General features: G+C 43.8%; 1 protein-coding gene across 3 annotated transcripts in view; it reads right to left on the bottom strand.

Moving 5' to 3' along the window:
* Positions 1-1,417: 1,417 nt before the first annotated feature.
* Positions 1,418-22,367, bottom strand: part of LOC107272705 (MAGUK p55 subfamily member 5) — a 33,748-nt gene continuing 12,798 nt past the window's right edge. For 2 of the 3 annotated variants that reach the window (XM_025090013.1, XM_025090012.1), the window contains exons 9-18: positions 11,212-11,419; positions 8,053-8,226; positions 6,479-6,698; positions 6,164-6,399; positions 5,733-6,057; positions 5,362-5,579; positions 5,027-5,229; positions 4,759-4,931; positions 4,435-4,599; positions 1,418-4,339 (exon numbers count right to left, since the gene is read on the bottom strand). In XM_025090013.1, coding sequence (XP_024945781.1) covers positions 3,849-4,339; positions 4,435-4,599; positions 4,759-4,931; positions 5,027-5,229; positions 5,362-5,579; positions 5,733-6,057; positions 6,164-6,399; positions 6,479-6,698; positions 8,053-8,226; positions 11,212-11,419 — 2,413 coding nt within the window. In that variant the 3' untranslated portion in view covers positions 1,418-3,848. Of the gene's footprint in view, positions 4,340-4,434; positions 4,600-4,758; positions 4,932-5,026; positions 5,230-5,361; positions 5,580-5,732; positions 6,058-6,163; positions 6,400-6,478; positions 6,699-8,052; positions 8,227-9,792; positions 10,876-10,950; positions 11,420-22,367 lie in introns of all 3 variants that reach the window. The other variant, XM_025090014.1, reaches the window with a different exon arrangement.

A 22,367-nucleotide genomic window follows, 5' to 3' on the forward strand; every position in this document is an offset into this window, starting at 1 on the left:
AGGTGTGTCTTTTCAGGTATTCTTTTGGCCATTTATCTTTTAAGAAGTTACCTTCTGATTCGAAAATATCACTAAAATTACTTTGGTTCTTTGTTGGTATCAGATGCTCGTGTTCCTGTATACTTAATTCTGATGTTGTACTTGATGGCACTGAAGGTGCATCTGAAGGAATGCCTGTAGATGATGAACAAGATGCACCACTACTATGTGTTAAATTCTTCGATGAACCTTTATACTGCTTAAGTCCATCATTCAGTGACTTGAGTAATTTTGTAATGGTAGTGTTGTTATTGAGGATACTTTTCAGGTATGCAACCTCGCCTTTCAGTCTTTTTATGTCAATGTCTTGTTTCTGAACAAGAGTAGTCAGATTTTTATTTTGTTGATGATAATACGAGAGTTTATTCTCGAGTTTCTGTAGATATTCCTTTTTCCGTCGTCGATTTTCTCTAGCCATGAGGGCATTTCTATTCAGGCAAGGTCGCTTCGAGTTATCTCGTCCCCGCTTACGAACTCCTTTCGAGTTATTCATAGTGGCATTTTGAAATTGTCTACGTGGACTACCTTCCGACGTTTCGTAATCAGGTTGATAACTCGGGTCGTAAGCTTCATCCTCAGACGTAGAATCGTCATTTTCATTGATGTAGCGTTTCGGTGACATTTCTGTAGTGTGGTTCAAAATATTTACAACTCACAGTCAATTAAATATCTCCTTATTCTTACCAACGTTGTCACAAATTCGTATACGGAATTGATACAATTTGCTAATAGCAAAATGCACTTACTTGGAGATCAATACTCAACACTTTATTCGCGTATACTCTTAATAGAACTTGTCACCATACTCGCTCAGCCACGTCTGGTCTCTCTTCGCGAATTTGTAGAGGGCGGCAGCCATTTTGACATAACACGTGACTAGTACCTGCTGGTATTGTCGATTGGACATACAGTAAATTATTTATTAAAGCACTAATTTGCAAAATCTGATTATCTATTTGATATACTTCACTAATAGCAATCCTTTTTTAACGAATTATTTTGAATTAAACAGAAAATAGGGCCGCATCACAATTCAACATAGAAGATATCAATGTTTCTCGCAAATTCCATGAAACGCAATAACGGAGCATTATTGCGCATTACTTTTCTCACACTTACAGACTGTAAATTAGACTTTACTTACATTTTTATAGATTAGAATCCACTGCAGTTCATCTCTATACAATCGCACATCCACGGGATTCAATTTTACGATCGAATCCTACATATGTTATCAAGATTTATGTCGCATTTTAATTCGTACACAATGAAAACTATATCAGACCGTGTATAACGAGTAAAAAAAGCTGATATGATGAGACATTAAAATATACATGAGCAGTCAGCTTCAAAAGTGGCAAGTAAAGAATGACATTAGAAATGTTATAGTAACCTTTATTCAACGGAATATATAACAGAGTGGGGAGGAGGTGTGGTGAAACATCGGCACGGTTACAGAGTTGAAAGAGCGTGTTGTTTTGGCGTTAAACTGTACCAATAACTGATTTATATTCACTAAGCTCGCCATCTTTCTCTATTCATATATAATCTATATAATCTGTATTCCCCAAATGAACCTCCTCGCCCTGACGGATTGCAATCCCAAGACGCGGTGGTCCTCTGAATCGACTTTACCCATTTCGAAGTATAATTACTCTGTGTAGTACATAGCTGCCATTCGGGCGAGTATCATTTTGCATCCGCGTATATTTCGTGAGCAGGAACGTCGGTCAGAAAAAAATGTGTTACTCCAAAAGTTCAAGTTACGTCTCGGCGACAATGAAGAATGGCCGATCATCTGATAACGTTACGAATTTTCCAGAACACGTTTACCGCATAGTCAGCCTGTTTTCCGTGATCGCTATATAATTTAACGTAATATATTAATTAGCATAATATATATAGCTAACGCTTTCGGAAGAATTTTAATTTTAGAATGTTCGCACGAGTCTCTCGAATTTGTCATCTTGATTTCATGATCCTTACAAGTACATCGACATTATTGCTAATTATATTATTCGATCTCGTATTTATATTCATATTTATATCCTTTATATATATATGTATATATATGTGCGTATATATAATATGTATATACATATATGTATATATATATAAGTACCTCATCTTGAACGTTGTACGTTTATATGTTACACGTAAAATCAATATCAATTAATGTACATAATTCTGCTGTATAGTAATTGGGATGATGATAATGATGATGGTAATAACAATAATAATAATAATAATAATCGTAATGATAAATACCAGTAACTCGAGTGATCTTGCTGAGGGAGACTTTATTTTTTCTTCCTTCTAATCCACTCTTGTTTTCGCATTACCCGGTTCTCTCGTTGGCCGGGTATACTCGTGCACATCAAAATAATAAGATGTTAAATGTTTAAAATCGCAACGGCTTTGGTAGAACGCATTTGCATATCTACAAGCTACAACACGTTACGCACTTTCCTGCCATATTCAGTCTCTCATGGTCGATTTTCACATTTCGCAGAAGCTACTTACTCGCGAGACCGAATCGACCAATCGTGAAACTTTCTACAAATCGCTTTTATCTTTCTTTTTTTCTCTTTATTTCCTTCGCACCGATCACATATACTCACTCCACATAATAATAAACAATGTCTTTTGTTTTCTCTATACAATTGCACAAGTATTTACATAATTATTAACGATGAATCTTACGATGCCTTTGAGCGTGTTTTGAATCGTGAAACTCCTAAGCGAAGTCTTCGGTAAGGTTTGGCACATCTCAGTTTCACATTCGCTTTCGCGTGCGATGGCGAACATTTGGCACCAGACAATTTTGGCCCACATATCGTGCACGCTTGGCTCACAATCAGAATATTATTTATTTAGATAGCAGAATATTTCTAAACAGGATATATTCTTTTTCTTTTCACGGACAATATTTCTTTGGGACTATGGAGTTTTCGACCTTACGTCGATCAAAATTCTAGCACAATGAACAGTCTCCTCGATTAAACGACATGACGGTTCTAGCTGGCAGGAATTTAGCAAAGAAAAATGTCTGTGGAAAGTGGCGGCACTTTTAGCGTCCCACAGGAATACGTTCGCTGAGAGGGCAACGTTTTCGCGATAGTTGAAAAACATTACACCATTGATTGTAGTCAAACTACCTGTATTGCATAACGGGGCCTATACTTTGGGAAACACGATTTTTCTATGCGGACACGCGACAGTCTAGAATATATACGGTAAATCGTTAGTAACATCTGCTTTTGTTGAGATTATTAGTTTCTTTTTATTTATTTTTTTGTATTTATTTCATTCGTTTAACTGAAGTGAAATAACTCCTTGAGTGTCGTGATATTTTCATGGCCTTGCAGCCGTTCGTGGTAAGAGGCGGTCATAGCTGGACGTTTTCACGCGGTACATTCGAAGACGTCAAAGAACTTAACGAATGGCATATTGTCGCGTTTTCCTTTTCCGCAAGATTTATAAATCTCACATGGCAGCTCTGGCTCAGTGGAACCAACCGTTCAGAGAACGAGTCAGATCTTTTTTATATGTTTTTGCCCGAAACAATTGAAGTGAAAAATTTTCTCAAGAGGCATGGAAGATGCTTTGCGAATTTTCCATGTTTAAAGTCTCATTAAGGGAAAAGCAATACGTACTATCACGATTTTGTTTTATCTCACTATCACAATGCCATAGTAACATTTGTCAAATGTCAATGGCACTACAATCAGCACTGCTGTTCCACGAATCAAATAAATCAGACGAGACTACAGTGCAATTAAAATTGCGTTTTTTTTTGCTTTCATGCATTATGGAACCCATGTTGCCGGAACCCATTGCGGTTCTCTCTCCAGAGAATTGATCTCCGTGAGAAGCTGGTTGTAGGCTCGATCCGTATCATTGTTGATGATGATCATGTCAAAGAGGTGTCCGTACTTATCTTCCATTTCGCGTGCTTTCTCAATTATATCTTTTAATTCTTCCTCCTTGAAGCTTTCATTGTTCTTTAATCGCTTTTGCCGGAGCTTTTCTAAACTTGGTGGTGCCACGAAGACGACGTAAGGTTTCAGATCGGAACTCCGTAGGATTTTAAGACTCTGTGGATGAAGGTTCAGGACGCAGATCTTTGCCGAATTCACCACCGATCGTATTGCCTCGACCGACGTTCCATAATAGGCTTTCTCGTACTCGCCGTGCTCCACAAATTTACGACAGAGAATGTCTGATTCGAATTGCGAGCGGGATATGAAGTGGTAATCCTGGCCATCGACCTCGGAATCTTTTCTGGGTCGACTTGTATCTGGACGTTGAGAATGAAATTATGAAAAAAATATATATTACTGTGTCCAAAGTAATTAACCAGTCGTACTTATTTATAAAGGAAATTCAACTTACGAGGAATGGCAGCAGCAAATCTTTCGCTGTCTTGCATCAATCGTTGCCTAAGTTCGTGCCTGCCGATATTTGGAGGACCTATAAGAACTATTGGCCTCTTGTGATTCGCCCTGGGATAATAGAGCGCCACTTCCTCGTAAGTAAGCACCTCTTCGCTGTCATAGTCTACGCAGATAATTTATATAAGTTGGAATGAAAAAGGTGTCAATAGAATTTAACCAGCCGCTAGTCACCTGTGGTACTTCATTATCTCACGTGACTATTCGAAAATAGCATGTGACTAGCATCAGGTTAAGAATTTAACACAAATTGATTAACATTTACCATCAATGGCGGTGGTAGCGTAAAGAGGATAACCGTCGTCGTTGAAATTCGAGCCAAATTTATTCCTCTTCTTCTTCTTTGGATTTTTTCTCGCGCAAAGGAGGGTGCTCGACTTCTTTGCGCCCCGTACCGTTGACTTATCACCAGCTATCGTTTGTTTCATAGACTCTCGCCTAAGGAGCAATGATAAAGTTTCATTATTTAAGTAGTCACTTTCATCTGATTCCTCAGTTTGAGGAAAAGGACCAACAAGTGTATTTGTACTTACTGGTGTTGGAAAGCCCGGCTTGGAATAAGTCCCGCGAGGGTCTGGTCTTCCTCGCCTTCTCGATAAGCTTGCCACCAGTTAGGATCTTCTTGTGAAATCACATGGAGCACGTCTCCTTTCTGAAAACTAACGCCCAGCTCTCTACATGGTATGTAAGGATCCTCTTCGGGATCATAATCGAAGTGTGCGCGTACATGCTGTATCTGTGAACGAGAACACCAGTTTAAGTCATATTACGTCTTTGTGCGGAATTACTAAATTTTAATAGATACGTTCTGTTTTTTTTTTTTAGTATGTACGACGCTTTAATAAGATTGCTGTTTTGTTTAACGTACTTGAGTATTGTCTTCTCTTCTGTTGTTAGACAAATTATTTCTATGATTCGTGGGAGCAGGAAGCACCAGGAACGTAAGACTACCCTGCATACCAGCCAAAATGTCGCACACTTCGTTCACACTCTTCCCACGCATTTCGACACCGTTTACTTCCAATACTTCATCCCCTTCGTGAAGAAGGCCTGATTTATCAGCAGCACCACCACGAACAACACGACCTTCATGAAAATTAGGGAATGAATATTTGCATTAAACATGAATTCACCTAGAATTTCATTTCATTGAACTAATTACAGATTGTTTATCGTTTCATCAATGTAGCTCTGCATTTAGGTATGTGATACGAGGATAAGAAATATATTTCAAATTACCAATTATGACGGCATCCCCTTCATTTCTAACAGTGGCGCCCAAAGGTTCGTTCGTCTTCTCAATTCTGATAATTTTGATATTGTCGGCAATCCTGGAACCTCTTGTGCTAGACGATGGGCTGGGTGGTCCACTGGGAGAGGACGATAGCGAGCCTTGTTTCCTCTGGAAGCCTTCAACGTAAGAGACGATTGAATCGTGAGCCAGAAGAAGACCTTCCATCTCGTAACTAGTGAGTAACCCTGTGAGTTCTTCGACCGCGGCGATCGTGTCCCCAGCAGCATTTGACGTCGAGGAGGATTGCCATTGCTCCAAAACTTCAATACACTGAAAGACCAAATGACGGTATACGAACTGATAGGAACCAGTTTATTAAGGAAGATATCAAGATTGGTGTAATCTTCGTCCCTCATCCTAGTTCAGACAAACTCACATCACGAGCCAAGTTCGAGGCGTCTTCGGCATGGTGCTTCGCGAGTTTGACAGATCTCAGGCGTGTCTTAAGTGCATGATGAGTTGCCAAAGCGGTTGCAAAGCGCCTTTGTACCAAAAGCGTCCGAACCGCTTCCAGTTCAGCTTCGACGCCAGGACCCGAAATTCCCAGAGCTCCAGATATATTACGCAGTTGTAATTGTAACCTCTCTAGCGTCGCGACAACCTCGCCGTACGCTGAAATTTAAAAGGCATACATAAGGCGCATGATACTCGTGCAAAATAAAAGCTTGAATTTAAATGTAAGGGATCTAACTGAGAGGTCTGGGTGGCTCCTCCACTTCTTGCGTCGCATGACTGGTGCTGATATGAGAACGAGTTACGGTGGATAACTCGTCCTGAGCATAAGCAGGATTCTCTTGGCCGGAGAGACTCGTAGCGTGGCTCTCCAAAGCCTGAAGTTTTCTTGAGCCACGAAGAGAACGATTTAGAACTTCCTGCTTCTCCTCCTCGTCCTTTCGTTTGCGTAGCTGCTCCTGTTACAGTCACAAATTCCATTAGATTACAGGATCCTCGATTGCTTTTGTAGTAAGTGCAAAACACGTGTTCCAGGGGTATCTAGAATTCTTGTACGGCTGCGATACGTTATCGAACACACGAAGAATGACGCTCGTCCAGAGAGATACGATTATACAGGCGACATAAAAACATCCAGTCTAGCCAAGCGTGACGGACTCGTATGCGGAAGAAATTACAATTTGCCATGTTGCATTAACGACGTGATACGGTTACGGTTGTCGTTAAAGTAAATCCTATGAGATGCGAATACGGATGACGATCTACTTCCGTTTTTATCTATCTGTGCAGCAGATGTATTTACATTCTGCATTAATGATACTGTTTCAGCACAATATACGCCCCTAACGTATGCGTATCAAGTATCGTAATTTATCACGAATCAACCATATGCAAAGATAAAAGTATGAGCAGCCATCGTTAGCCACGGCCATCGACAAAAACCAGCATTTACGTAATGATCGTCTTTCTTTCCATCCGGGGTAAAAATACCTTACTGAAGCCTTGTTTACCCCTGCGGTATACGTAGGGTTTCTCAAATGCGAGTTCCTCGTCACTGTTATTTGGTTATACCGAGTATATGTATATGCGGAATGACCTAGGATTTGAATACAAGGTAATATCGGCAATGGAATTTCCGGTATCCCTAATATTTCTAAAAGTTTATTGAAAATATTCTCAACTTTTATGGTATTACCTATATGCCCTATGTATTTAAGAATTGCAGGATGCGGGTGTAACGAAGGTGCAAGTTTTTCTTAAGGGAATGGAAAGGAAGAGGGTGTGCAGCAAGGGTGCTGAGTCACCCTACGCCTACACCTATTGACTGCTTGTAACGTTACACTCGAGGCGTGTAATCTCAGACTATTATGGGGTTCTTTAAATTCCAGACCACACTTAACTTGAGGTAAGTGATATGGGGTTTCTATAAGATAAACATGCCCACGATATGGACCACTTCGTCTAGTATATGGGGTGTCTTGGAGTTCTGGCATTCTTCAATTTTACTGACCCAGTATATCATTTACGAGCGCGATACACTTTCTTTCTTGTGTTTACATTGAATCCAGACAAACTTGAGAATCTCGTCACGCTAGAGAATGTTCAGTGCATGGATGAGCGCGAGTAAAAAGTTTTGACTTGGGATTGTTGGTTTCGCAGTAAAATTATCTAGTTTTGTTATTCGATATACCCTGATTAGCATAATCAATATGGCGTTTATACTGTACCGCATGGCGCCGAGTACCAAATACCAAGAATTGATTTAGGAAATCCTCAGGATTTTATATCTGCGCAGAAGTAACCTTTGTGTACCTGGTATTTTCTGATGGAGTGTAGCTGCTGCTGCGTGGGTTCTGTGTTGGCATTGTCACTGGGCTCGACATTATTGTTCTGGGTGGAGAGTCGTAAATTGTCCTTAGGAGGCCTGGCTGGTGCCCTCTTCTGATCCCTAGGCGGAATGGCAGGCTTAACCCCGTTGAGACCAGTCTAAAAATTCATCCAAATTACCCGTGTATTAATGGTCCCTCCGCATCCCTCCGCTTCAATCTACCTCGTAGACGATGTCGCTAAATAAACGATATTCCTACGACACCTTCCTATCTACTGTTGACACAAGGTCAAGTGGAATACAGGCGGAAAGTAAGAAGGAAATTGAAAGAGCCTCGTACGTATCGTTCTACCTTACCATGCTCAATTAAATATCCTCAGGATGATCCCCATGCTTTTAATCGACGGCTCGGACGGTGCTTCACGAAAACGATTCCTTCTGATCGCGCGTTTCACGTGCTCCGAAATTCGCAACTGTGTACGGAAGCGCGAGATACGCATCGACTCCTCGTTCAATGGATTACTCGCATTATTGAAGGTCGAATGCGAGAGGATAATTTTCGACGAATCACCGAGAGTGCCGAGTTGGAAAATCGATACATTTTCTATGCGTTTTACCTGTTGGTTGTCTATATCGTCGATGTCCTCGTAAGGGTGGACCGAATCGTACACAGAGTTCTCCGGTGTGTCTGATGGTGGTCGTTGTGGTGGTGAAATTGCTGTTGCGTGTTTGTTAGAGTGATTTGGTGTGCACGTGGTGTCGGGCTTAGGCGAGGAATCGGGATCTCTCGAAGCAAGAGATCTCGATGTGAGGTGAGGATAGGAGAGCCAGGAGTGTACCTTGAAAATGGATACGTCCAGGGCACTGGACAAGTCTAGGTCGCTCTTTGAGAGAGCTTCGTTAGCCTTCAAGTTCTCCCTGGAGAGTCTCTCACTTCGTGGCGAATGATCCGACAATTTCGAATACTCAAAACCCTTGTACTCGAGGGATAGTCTCGAGTTCTTTTGATTTTGTTTAGTGGGGCAGAAGTCTTCCTGGGATCCGCGAATCTTCACGGACGCTAATCGGTCGTGGTCCAACTCGTCCGGTCGCGGAAGTGGAAGCTGCGCTCTCTCCTCTTTCGGAGAATAATAGACAATCAAGGGAATGCCTTTGCGCGATATGAGTTCTCTAAACGAATTCCGCGAGTTCTGATTGGTTTCCTGCGTAAAGGAAAGTTCCAAGGGAAACTCTGGGTGGTTGGCTATCGACTTTGAAGGTGTCTTCGAGTCGCCATTAGCGCCAGTACCGTTGCGACTACAGCCATCGTCCCCGAGGAAGCTTAAAAATGTGACTCTTGCTGCGGAACCTGGTGCCGATCCTTCGCCCTTAGAGACATCCAAGCAGGGATTGTCATAGAATAAAGGTTGCTCAGGTTCGAGTGAGGTCGCGAGTAAATTCTGCCTGGAGCAGCAGCGAGAGGCTGTTGCGACGCTCTCGACTTGGGTAGGTGCGAGTTCGTAAAGGTTCGAGTTCTTCGAGGAAGAGGAGGCTGAGGAGGAGGAGGTCATATTTGCAATTTTGAGAGTCGTGGGCTCGGAGAGAAGGTCTCGAGTGCGAGTAAGATCATCATTAGAAGAGCGGTTATTAGAGGAAGAGCAAGGAGTCGTGCTATAAGCGGCAGGCTTTTTACTGTGCTTGAAAGGGAAGCTGTCAAAAAGCAGACTCTTGACTTTGGACCTTACCTTTTCGCCCCTTTGATCTACGGTTCGCGCTACTACGGTCTCTCTAGCATTATCGGCTAGCAGTAGGCTAGATCGATTGTTGTTCGTCGGCTCAATATTTTTAATCTCGTTATGGGAAGACGCGAGGGTCCCTCTATCCTCCCCGTTAGAGTTTACGTCCTTGGGATTAAATTTTGCGGGGATGGTTTTTGATCTCGCGGTGCTGCTCTCGAGAGTGTTGTGCTTGCTGTTGCCGGGAGTCTTGTTCGGTGGTGGATATACCGGGTGGCACTTAGTCACAGGAACAAAATCCGCAGGACAGTCGACAGCGACTTCTCGGTAGACTCGATTAGCGTCGACGAGGAAAGCGGAATCTTGATCGAGGTCGGTGGAGGCTTCGCTCTTTAAGGTCGAGTATCCGCTACTCGACTGCTTCTTCTTCTTTACTCTGTTCTTCGAGGAGATATTGGCAAGCTCGACCTGGATGAGGTCTTCGGTGGAACATTTTATGAGTTTCGTAGCATCGAGATCTCTTCGGCCTCTGGTTCTGCTCTGTTCATCCGGACGTTTCAAACCCTTTTTCGTCGTCTTGATCCCCTCTACAGGGACGCGATCCTTGGACCACGTCGACGACATTTGGCTCTGCTCACGAGACTTTCCTGATATCAGTCCTTGCTCGTCTATCAAACAAGTTAAATCGGAGACCTCGTCCGATCTCATAAGTAGACCCTGGAGATCCTGAAGATCAGCCAGTCCGTAAGCCGGATTGTCGAAGGACGTGGAGTCTCTGGCACGAGAGAACAATGGCGCAATTTTGATCTCAGGAACGATCGATCGGCATGGTGATCCAAGATCGATCCTTCGTGCGTCGTAGAGGGGTGAATTTTTGCCCGTCGATCTGTGACGAAGAATCAAACTGGTATCCAAAGGTGCGGTACTATCCGATCTACCTGATGAACTTCTGGGACTTGCCGAGTCGTCGCTGCAAGTCTTCAGCATCGTCGGATAGTCCTCCTTTGCGAAAGGATAGTCTTCCTCGGCATCGACACTCGATTCCTTTTGTCCCGCGATTTCCTCGTCGACGGCTGCACGTTTTGCGATGTCCTTTAGATTCGGTAATTTCGTGACCTTCGCAACGTCCACCTTCTCCACTTTCTCCACCTTTTCCACTCTGTCGACTGTGTCCTCAGTCTCTTTGTGTTTTCCTTCGTCAGTCTCAACCTCAGTCTCAGTCTCCTTCTTGTCCTTCGCGAAGTGCGAGTTTTCAATCTTCAGCTCAATCTTGGCAGGATCTTCAACGCGCACTAACGTAGCACTCTCACCACCGACTTTCGCGTTCTCGCCGGATGATCGTTTGTTTTTAAGATTTAGGGACAGATCAAGATCGCTAGCACTACGGGAACGACGATCACTCCGGTAGCCGGGTGAGTAATTCTTTACCTTGTTGGGGTACGCCTGCTGAAGGAGGGTGTCGGGTACGTCAACGGGAAGTTCCCGGTGATGACCTAGGGCCCCTGGGGCCCACATTTCATCGGGCCCCAATCCTTCCTTCGACTCCTTCGTCTCCCGCGAGCTGTTGTTGTTCTCTTGAAGCTGGCCCTGCTGCAGGTGAATATCCGGTACGCCACTTGCGCTACGCCTTCTAGACCTGCAAGCATCGATAGCAACACGATTAACGAAAGTCGCTTCTAAAGGATTCGATGAGAACAAAATTACTTAAAAATATTAATAAGAGTGAGGACAATAAAAATGGCGAAGGTGGCAAAGGTGGCAAAGGTGGCAAAGGTGGCGAAAGCTGGTCAAGGCGTCCATAGAATTCTATTTTGAACGGAGGTTTCATTCTTCTTAAAAAAGCTTTTTTGTCTCTCGATATTGCCTATTCTTCAAGAATTCCCGATAGAGCGATACCAAATCCTGCCAGCTTGCCTCGTCGGTTATTTAGCCACAATACAAGTTACGTAACCACATTCATACTAGTACTCCCCTATCGGAATAGAATGTAAAGGGTCAAGAGTGTTAGTTATTCTGTAGGGCGTGAATAATGCTTTTAATTACGCTCTCGTGGGCGTCCATTGTCAAATAACTCAAGTGGGCACGCACCTATATCAAACAATCTACTTCCTCGATGAAACTGATATGCGTCGAGAACGCTCTAAGCGCATCCGAAATTTCTATAGCAAACAAAATTGGGAATAGAGGCCACGTTTGCTTTATCGATTCGACTTTTGATTGCAGTATTTCCAACCATGTGTTCAACCGCATAAATAAGTAAAAAGCTCGACTAATTCGTGCACCTTGACTACTGAAAGAACGCATCCGATGCACGGTGCATCGATTCTGCATTGCTAAATTATACGAACGTGAAAGCCACTTCCCGTGTCGTACGTGTATATCTACACGTTACGTAAAGCTCTATTTGTCGTCCGTTGCTATGTTACGTTTCCACATTTTTACCACAATCGCTTCAATTCAAAACAGTTTTCCGACTGCATTCCGCACCTCGACGATTATTATTACGAATTTTCAAGTTGAGGAAGAAACTTTCTTAATGGATTCTTTGCTATGTGCGTCACGAATATGCACACGTGGCACGGGTGTGTTCAGGCATTCCTAATACAATACTTCGTTACCAGTAACCAAGAGCGCAATAACGTTTAGTGAAAATTCAGGAGTAGTTAGTATCTTTTCAAACGATAAAAAATGCAAACTCTATTTTTTTTTGAATTATACAAGTTGGATAACGTCTCGTTGACGCAGCTCGGTAGTCCAGAGGGTGGTTATATGGAATTTTTTTTAGAAAACGATTATCACATTTATACACGTGCAACCATACCTACGCGTGTATACATATATACGTAGCAGGAGAGCGAATAAAGAGACAATGGAGTCCGGGAGACAAAGGCAATAGGAAATACCTTCGTGTTCCTGAACAGCCATGTTTGGCACCGCATGGCCATGCGTAGCGGTTCTCATAATCGGTACCTATTTCCTACGATCCTCGTGGTATCTCCGTAAATCTGATAATATCATTCACCGATGAACGCAAGGAACGAAGAGGATTCTCACCAGCGCGAATGAGGATCTGGGGTGAGTTCCCGGTGAGAGATAATGAAACGGAGAACAAAGCAATGCGATACGTGAGAAAGAAACCAAATAGACGGAGCAGTGTTGCAATCGCAATTTTCGTAGCTCGTTTCTGAGAAACGATTAATCGCAGAAGCCGCGTGACGTTTGCCAAGGGTGCCACCACACTGGAACCTGTATTCGAAGCGAAGTCAACGATGAGAATATATTGCCTCACCGCTCAAATTCTCCGAATCTATTGTTCCTACCAGGGCGTATACCATACTCCCTATACAGCTATAGGTAGTCCGATTCTAGCTGCTAGTCCTGGAGCTCCAGGTTCTACGTGGAAGGTAAGGCGATAAGGTAATACTGGTTTCTACGTGGATCAGTAGGGTGAGAGCCTGACTTCTGACTGTGTCTGCTTAACGTAAAACTAGACTACGATATCTAGGCTAGCCACCGGTCAACTTTTAATCCGAGCTACTTCAGAGGAATGTCTACGTAGACTGAACTCTGTGGGGTACTCCGAGGAAAATCATTACGGAGACTCGAAGCTCGTATAAAAGTCACACCGACAGACTGCACTGACAGATTTTACCTTCTACAGTGGTAGTTTATCTGCCAATTCGTTCGGAGTACCCCCAAGTTCTGTCTGGGTTATTGTAAACAGACCTAATCGCATTGCGCCTCTTGAGTCGTCGAACCTTAGGCGGTCGCTCGGCGTGCGATGTTCTTTTGAGAATCTCGCTAAAAAAATTTAAGTGAAATTTGTCGTCGAGTTCGTTCATGACCAATCGCCTTTATGTACTTTCCTGACAAGCGAAGGTTCGAGGAATTCCTCGAACCAAATACCTGAGTTCAGGACAAGAGCCAGAGGTCGTTGGAAAAAGGGCGAAAAGCCCCGTGGAAACTTTTCGACAGTAAATACTGCAGGCGAACCTACCAGTGTAGCGTTTTGAGGATCCTCATGGCGTGGCTTCTTGCTCGCTATCTCGGCAAAGTCTCATGAACACCTGCAGCTTGGAACAGCGACAGAGACACGGCAAAAAGAGTCTCAAGCACCCCGACTTGTTTTTCTCAGATTTTTCGTGCCCATTTCCCCAATCTCTCTCTCCCACTCTTATTCACCCTCTTCCCTTTCTCTCCCTGTAGCCTTCTCTACCGTATTCTCTCCTTTATTTCTTTTTTCCTCGTTTATCTCTTCCGCGGACAAACTTGTCCTTCTTTGCGGGTGTTGTTTGATCGTCCTATCGATCACACTCCATCGACCAATCTCCGTCCGATCTCGGATCACTTCCTTGACATCGGCACGCGACGCATCTTTTTCGATTTCCGGCAAAGATTTCCAGTCGAAATAATTCCAGCGATGGCTGCTTCCCTAAGAGGTATTCGATTCCGTACACTTATGCACAGGTGTGTACACATCAACACCTACACACATACACATTCATATTCCACGTAAATACACATTCACCGAGCATATATAATTACACAGAAAACATTCGCGTATAATGCGGTATATAGATACGCGCGTGCACACACCTATACCGCAAGAGGAACGCACGTACCGGTTTTAGGCCAGCGGCAACCAGGTATTCCCGGCTCCGTTAACCGGCTTAATTGCCTCTTCATAGCTTTTAGGAAAGCCGCTAAGGACGATCGACCGTCTGCGTAGCGCTTCCCCTGCAATATCACCAGTAGACGTTTATTTCCTTGCACCACTGAGAAATTGCACTCGCGTCAACCGACCATCGGTCACGTCCAACCACGATTCCTCGCGCGACTTCTTCAACTTCTTCGACCGGTGGAAGACGTTGACGTATTTATCAAAAAAAAAAAAAGAAAAAAAAAAAGAAATCCTCGTTCCTAACTCTGACCTTACGATTATCCCGTTTACCTACGAGCTCCGTCTTGTAACAGAGAACAAATGCAAAATAAGAAGTTAGACATAACAACTACTCGTGTAGAAGCCAGGCGTCGTTCCGGCTTGGGACTGATCGTGAGTTTGTTGGCTTGGCTTTACCCAGCTTTATCCCATTCCAGCCAACCGGTAGCCCCTCCCGCCGACCACCCGACTCCGCCGAGTGGTCTACCCCCACTCTCGGTCCTGAGTGCGCTCTGCACCTTACTGCCCCTAGCCCCTGTCCCGTCCACCACACCCCCCGCGCCCTATGTCTCATCCACTTCTCCTCCATTCCTCGTCGCCGTCACCGTCACTCCATCTCCTCCACTCTGCCTCCCACTCGTCCGGTCACATCTACGGGGTGTCTCGATCCTATATCTCGGACAACCTGTTCATGGCGTCGAACTCACTCTGCCTTCACGGCCGTTTCGAATTCTGCTCAGCTGATCCGCGGCGTGCATCGGCGCATCCTTCACGAAGAGACTCGCCAGAGATCGAACCACCATTCCCGGTCTTTCCCATGCCGACGTTCAAATCTCTGAATTTCTCGATTATAGCAATGGTGGCTCCAATTCCATAAAGCCGACCAATGACTGACGTTGATGGAATTTTTAACAAACGAGCGCACGATGGCTTACGTCGACGTTTACTTCACGGCGGTAGTTGATATTCGGCGTAAATTTCATTAGCGTTGGCAAGCCTTTGTTTCCTTTGATCGATCGCCTCAGCGAGGTTGCTACACGGTTAAACCTCTCTTAATGGCACAAAATCCGTGCACAGGGACTCCAGAGCAGAAAAGAGACAGGGGAATTTCTTTTCTAAAAAATGGTCAAGCTCCGTAGAAAGAGATAGAGGGTAAGGTAAAAGGGGGGCAACGACTCGCCGTTAAGAAATGGAGCCTGGCGAGAACACAAAAGTCTCGTGTCGTTAAAACGTGGTATGGCTATAAAATTTTTTGCTAGCTTCAAATTCTGCCGTGATCCTGACCTTACCAGGACTACCAGAAATCTCGTTAATGGAATGGATCACCGTAATTTGTGTTCAAGGACGAAAGACGAGTTTATCGTTACCAGAGAGATCATCGCACGCGTATTCTTCGATCCACTTCCGTTCTTTGTTTTTCATTTTCCAAGAGGCTTCATAAATTTTCCTCTTCCGTAACGACGAGGAGCGTCGTTTAAACAAAACGAAAGTACGTATACACGATTATGCACGAACACACGATTGTTCTGACGTGACTGAATTTATTTAGGGCACCCTATATTTTTCCCTCAGTCTCCAGCTCGCCTTATGTAAACCACGATACCTACGTGCAGTGCCGGACTGCCGGTGCAACGTACGAGTCGCCATAGGGAGAAGGGTATGGGGAGCAGGGTCAGAGGAGCGTAGCGAACGAGTAAGAAGACCTCGTGGAAGACGAAGGAGCGAGGAAGAGGAGAAAGAGTAGTAGAAGAAGACGAAAAATAATGGAGAGGGGGAGGGGAACGTGTGACGATCCCCCCCCCCCCAAGTCTAGACCTTGGCGAGGTGGTGTACCTGGCAGCCTTATGCCCGATGACGTTCTGCCCAGTAACCGCTTGCACGTTTTGCCTGAATCCCAATTGACTCGTAGATCAATGGCTAAACGAGACAAAGCGATACGCGAGGAGAGAGTATTTTTCTTATTTTTCCGTGCTAGAGATTCCACGTTAACGCCGTTGTAGAAGTGACGTTTATACCGCAGGTCGCAAACGACGTACAGTGCGGTGCAGGAATATATTCCCAATTCGATAAAGTCTCTATACGCAGCATATACGGGGCCTATAATATTAAAATTTTTTTTCTCCATTCTTTCATCGAGCTCTACGCGCAGCTATCGGAAATCGAGAAACTCGTCGACTCTGCCGGAAGTTCGTACTTGGTAATTAGCTCGTAATGCATATCTGCGCGGAGACGTAGAATGAGAACCCAAGGTCTGCGAGTGCAAATATCACTATCATTGAAGCGTAATACCGTTTCGACGATACATACGTAATTCCACATTGTCAAGATTACTCGAGCTATCTACTTTCTGGCGTGACGCTGCTAGGAGGAATTTACGTGGCCTTCTGGGTTTTTGGGTATTCGAAAAACGCAGCAAAGGAGGCGATCCGAGACGTGGGCAAAAGGGATCGGTCAGAGTGCGTGGACGTGTTTCGGTCGGTCCTTACAAAAGCCAGACATTCGCAGCGAGCTCACTGGCACAATGGAAGCGACTCTTCCCACAGGATCTCTGAGCAAAACCAGATTCGCGGTAAATTGACGTCTTCGAGAAGTGCATTCAGGCATTTGGGCTCAGGACTGTGTCACGCGGAGGAATACCTTTTTCTTTTCAAGAGGGATGAAAAGTTATCTCGGTACTCGAGAATCCGAACATCTCCTGCTCCGTCTCAGAGAGCCGAAAAGGATGCCGCATGTGAACTTAAAGGCGAATTCTTTGGTCGTAGAAGAAACGCGATACGTGGACGAGGACAATGACGACGGGGTAAAGCGGGGCGGAAGGGGGGGGGGGGGGCTGTTCAAGACAAAAGTGCATCGCCACACATGGCATTCATAGTATCCGTGCAATCGCTCGAAAACGATCTCTGGGTCATGAACATTTTTCTGCCGGCAACTGCTGTAATAACGGCGACGTTCGTACGTTCAGGGACGACTGATTGACGTTAAAATTATCGGGTGACTGAATTCTCGCGTTTGCAGAAGTAAGGCACTTCGTTATTTGTAAGCTTGGTATCTTGGTTAAATAATTTTTTAAAAAAGTAAAGTAAGTACGGCACAAGTGAAAGCGACGCACGGCAAAATTTATACGTAAATCGGGACTCGAATAAGTAGAAAAATTAAATTGAAATAAGAGACTAAAAAAATAATGAAAAAAAAAACGTGCAAGTATTTAAAACTTATATACTATACGTCTTGAGTAAATTTGTATTATTCGTCAAAATAGATCGATATGTTATATTATGATAAGATAATTTAATTTCAAGCGATATCAACATAAAACTTACTAGCATATATAGATAAATCGTATCGTATAATCTGTTGATTGTACTAGACGTACATTTGAGTAGCAGTTAATTCGGAAGTATATAGTCGCCCCTTAGAGTCTCTTAATGATGAGTGAAAATGAAGTGTGAAAGTCTTCACGACGTGTATTATAATCTGCCTGATGAATTGCCTATTCGGGAGTAAGAAAACGGCCTGTAAGACATTACTCGTTTTCCCAGTTCGTTTATAAAACAAAAAGCGATCAAGTAGACGATGCACGTGTAAATATTGGACTTTGCAGAAAAATAAGAAACCGCAGAAACAATAAGGTATCCGCGAACAGTCTCGCTACGAGTATGACTAACACTGCAACGGTTATTTATAAGAGAAACATGTGTTTTAAACAGTCTCTATTTTCCCCCATACCAAGTATGTCCGTCAGCTGACAAATACGACAATCGAAAGCACGATATTTCTAATTCGTATATTTAAATCCACAATAAGCATATATATTAATAAATGCATAAATTCTTAATAAGAATCAAGCAAGCGAAGGATAGACAAAAATAAAGTAAATAAAGTAAAAAAATGCTAAAGCCTAATATACCGATCGAATAATCTGGCAAATTATCATTTGCCATAGACAGCTGATGTGGTAAAAAAAAATGTATTCAGCAACAGACTAACGTAAAATAAAGATGGCCAAAGATTCGGATAATTAAAAAAAAATTCGCATTGACGTAGCCATTGGAAGTTGAACTGGGCGCCATGTCTTGATGGAGAATGGTATCTATACGTGTGCCGATCGATAACGACCCATCGAGTAATGCTCGTTGCCAGATAATTATTGACTGAACGCAAGGTGGATCGAAGCATCTTGGAAGTAAGTGGAGCGAAAATCAGGATTGGTGGATTACCTGCAAAGACAATTGTGTAGATGCCGACTGAGGCAGACCCAGCAACTGACGCAGGGACTGCAGACGCGCTCGAAGTCGATCCACGTGGAGAGCATGATCCTTGGGTTCCGATCGGTCAGAAATAATCGAAGCGGGGTGAACGAACCGTCATGAAAACAGTGCGGACGGAAAAAAATGTTGACATGACGGACAGTGCCGAGTATGAGAACTGGAGTCTGGAATGTGTTTTATCGGAGCGGCACCTGATATCGAAAGCTTATCTTTCCACGTGTAAATGTGATACGCACGAGAACCTTAGGCGCACGTGTATTTGCGTGTATATCACGTGTATATTACAGTGCACGGATATATGTTTGCCGGAAAGCCAGAGTCGTGTGTTGAGTTTCCTTATCTGCTTCTACAGGGTGTGGTAGTGCGTATGCATACGAGTTGGTATGCTACAAGAGTGTGCACCCTGGTAATAGTTACTGAGTAATGTTTGATTAGGTAGGCGATAGGTAACCCCTTTGATGAGTCACCCTGTACGATAAATTGATCGAGCCTTTAAACGATACTCAGTGTCAGAGAGCCTCAATTGCTGCTCCAAATAACATACACGGAATGGCCGTTTTGGATCCAACATTTTTAACCTACGAAATCTCGGATAACCGAAAAAAGATACATCCTGCTTCCTGGTACATCGTCCCGCGAGGAGAGTATGTACTTATCTACCGGAAGTGAGGGACTTCTTTCCAAGTTATTGTATTTCGAATTGTTTTTGTTTTTTATTATAACTGAGAATGCACGGGGATACGTAGTGCTTGATACTGTCGATAACTAATTAGCTTGATAAGTGGAAGCGATTAACGAGATCGTCGATGCACATTGAAATAATAGTGAAAAATGAATTTCTAGGAATCGACAAGTCCGAAAATCAATAAGAGAAACGAAATTTCGAAGATTCGTGGAAAATTTTTGTTAAACGGAGATACGACTGTACGATAGCGAGTTGCGTTCAGGTTGGCCTAGTGGCAGGAAACGCAGGTGTAACGGGGACTACCCTCCCAAGGCAGGCAACCCTATGCTAAACTCGGATAAGTGCATAGCGCCTACCTGGATACAGGTCCGACTTTAGAATATTTCAGTACTCTAAGATAAGGGGGGGCGTATATCGTAATGGCGTCAGGTATAGTAAACAGTTACAGGTAGCCGTGGCAGCCGTCTGCCGTCTGCCATCCGTCCTGGCTTTCCCATTGAAAAACTTGGAAAAGGGGGACCCAAAGTTAAATTCCTCGAAATATTATCTCGGGCCAGAGAAGCAAGCGACTCCCGATGTGAAGCTGGACAAAGAGCTGGGAAGGAATGAAAAGGAAAAAAAATAAATAAAGAAAGAGAAAATGAGCCAGGAGACGTAAGTTTGGCGTAGGTTGTTGCGGCAGGGGTTCTCAATCGATGTCAGAAAGCTTCCAACAATAACAGTGTAGACAGGGGGTTGACAATGGATGACGGAGAACCGGAATGTTCTTGCATGAAAAAGGAGCGTCGAAGGAGACTTGATTGCGTCGACAGTGGTTCTCATCTCCACGTGAGACGAATTAGAATAGCTACGATAGGAGGATGAATGTATAAACGATCGAAGCGATCGGGATGCGGATAGACGGATTGGTAAAACGAATCTTCGAATGTATTTAACCTTGGCATTGGGAACAGTGGCTCTCAATCGATCGTGACAGGAATTACAAACATAATTAATTTAATCACCGGAAAGACCGAAACACCTCGGCCATATCGAGTCGGTTATTTATATTCGGGATATTCCGAACCTATCGAAAGACTAACGTGGGAAGATACGATTATTCCTTTCATCGTTTTCCTTGGCTGGAAACAGCACCGAGATGCTCCATTTCCCAGACGCTTGTTCCTCGTTATAAAAATTCGAAAGTACTGAGCCCGCGAATACCAACATAACGACGTTATGAATACACGCGTTCGCGGATGGGCGGACGAAGGAAGCGTCTCTGAGAAAAGCAACTGATTTAGATGAATGTTCCGTGATAATTAATTAATTAATCATACAATTAATGGCTGCACTGTCATAGTCATTTGGTCCACTTATTCCTCGTGCAATTTTACTATAAATCTGAACTGCTAAGATTTCCTCTATCCGAAAGCTGAAATTCGTCGCGAAAGGAAAGTCTAGCATAAAGAAAGCGTCGCTTTGAGAGTTGCGATTTCCTTCGCGCGGCTTGTGCTTTCGCCACTTTCGCAATGGAATTTCGACAGTTACTAGCGTATATATGCGGAATTCGAATATTTAACGATACAACATATGTAGCAAGTGGTATAAATTTTTATCGCATAATACCCTCAATAGTTCTACTGGATACATAACATCGAGAGAATTCACGTAATGCACGAAGGACGTCGAATTGGAAGAAAATGAAGGAAAATCGTGCGTTAGATTCGAATCGAGAAAAGAAACTCATCGGCGACGAGACCCGCCGTAGAAATCCTCTCCGAGATCCGCCCGAAGAATTGACTTACGAACGCATAGGTATGTATTTACGTAGGCACGCATGTAATACGTACGTTCGAATGATTGGTCCGCACAATGGGCCACAGGCGTGTCACTCGTTCATTCGCTAGTCCCGTCATCCCCATTATGTTCCGAGTTTTTGTATTTTTTAATTTGAAAGAAGAATACGTGGTCGGAACAGGAAACGCCATGGGAGAGTGAGCAATCGGTATTCTCCGCTTGTGACACGCCGCGACGGGCAACCCACTGGGTACTACACTATATTACGGCAGACTTTAGTACAGTAAGATGTACATGCAGTATAGGAGCTATGACAATCAAATAGAGTCTGTAGTATATATCGATATAGTTTAACAATAATATTTACGTGCATTATTACGTACGGACTGGTGACATCTTTCAGTCAGGTCTTAACAGAGCACTTTGATACTTATATCATAGTCAGTCTACGTGCATTAAATTGAAAACCCCCTCTAAGGCCAGGAATCGATTTTGAATCCCTATAAGATTTAAGTGGGTCTCGCGTGACACTCGCTCCTGATCGGATTCTGACGCTGTTGCGGGGTGGGCTCTAGATGGCCCTGGCCACAGCCCTGGGCTCTCTGACAACCGAGCTCAAATATAGCGGTTGAGAGCCAAGAGGTGAAATCAATGTGTGCGAGGCACATATAGGATGCGACACCGCCTCGTACTTCAAGACTCGATAGCTGATCGGTGATGATCGGCCAGCACGGCATATCAGTACGTAAGTCATAATGCGAGGTTAGGTTAGACTGACTGTCTTACAAACAAGCCCAGCCAGCGCCGGTAAGGAATGCCTCTTTCTATTCCAGGCTTGCATCCTGTCTACGGGGTACGGTCGTTTGGAGACGTCAGGTGACGAGGTGAGAGAGTGTCGGTCCTGCCACACGTTTTACATCGAATTACGAGACATGGCTTCTCTTTAAGGTCTTGCAGCAGAGACGACGTTAGGCGGTTGATGCAAATGATTATTCTACGTGGAAAAATGTCGTAGCTGGTAACTCGAAAGTCTTAAACGTTTCAGCGCGACAAAATCGAACCTTGCGGACGAAGTACCAATGGTGATAATTTCGAACACGGTGCTCGCGTCATACTCGACAGTTATGTTCCTTATCAAAAGAAAAGATACGACGGTGCGAGCAGCTCTTATTCATAGAGACTAGCGGCAGGA

Source organism: Cephus cinctus, unplaced genomic scaffold (assembly GCF_000341935.2).
Source record: "Cephus cinctus unplaced genomic scaffold, Ccin1 Ccin1_scaffold1237, whole genome shotgun sequence".
NCBI lineage: Eukaryota > Metazoa > Arthropoda > Insecta > Hymenoptera > Cephidae > Cephus > Cephus cinctus.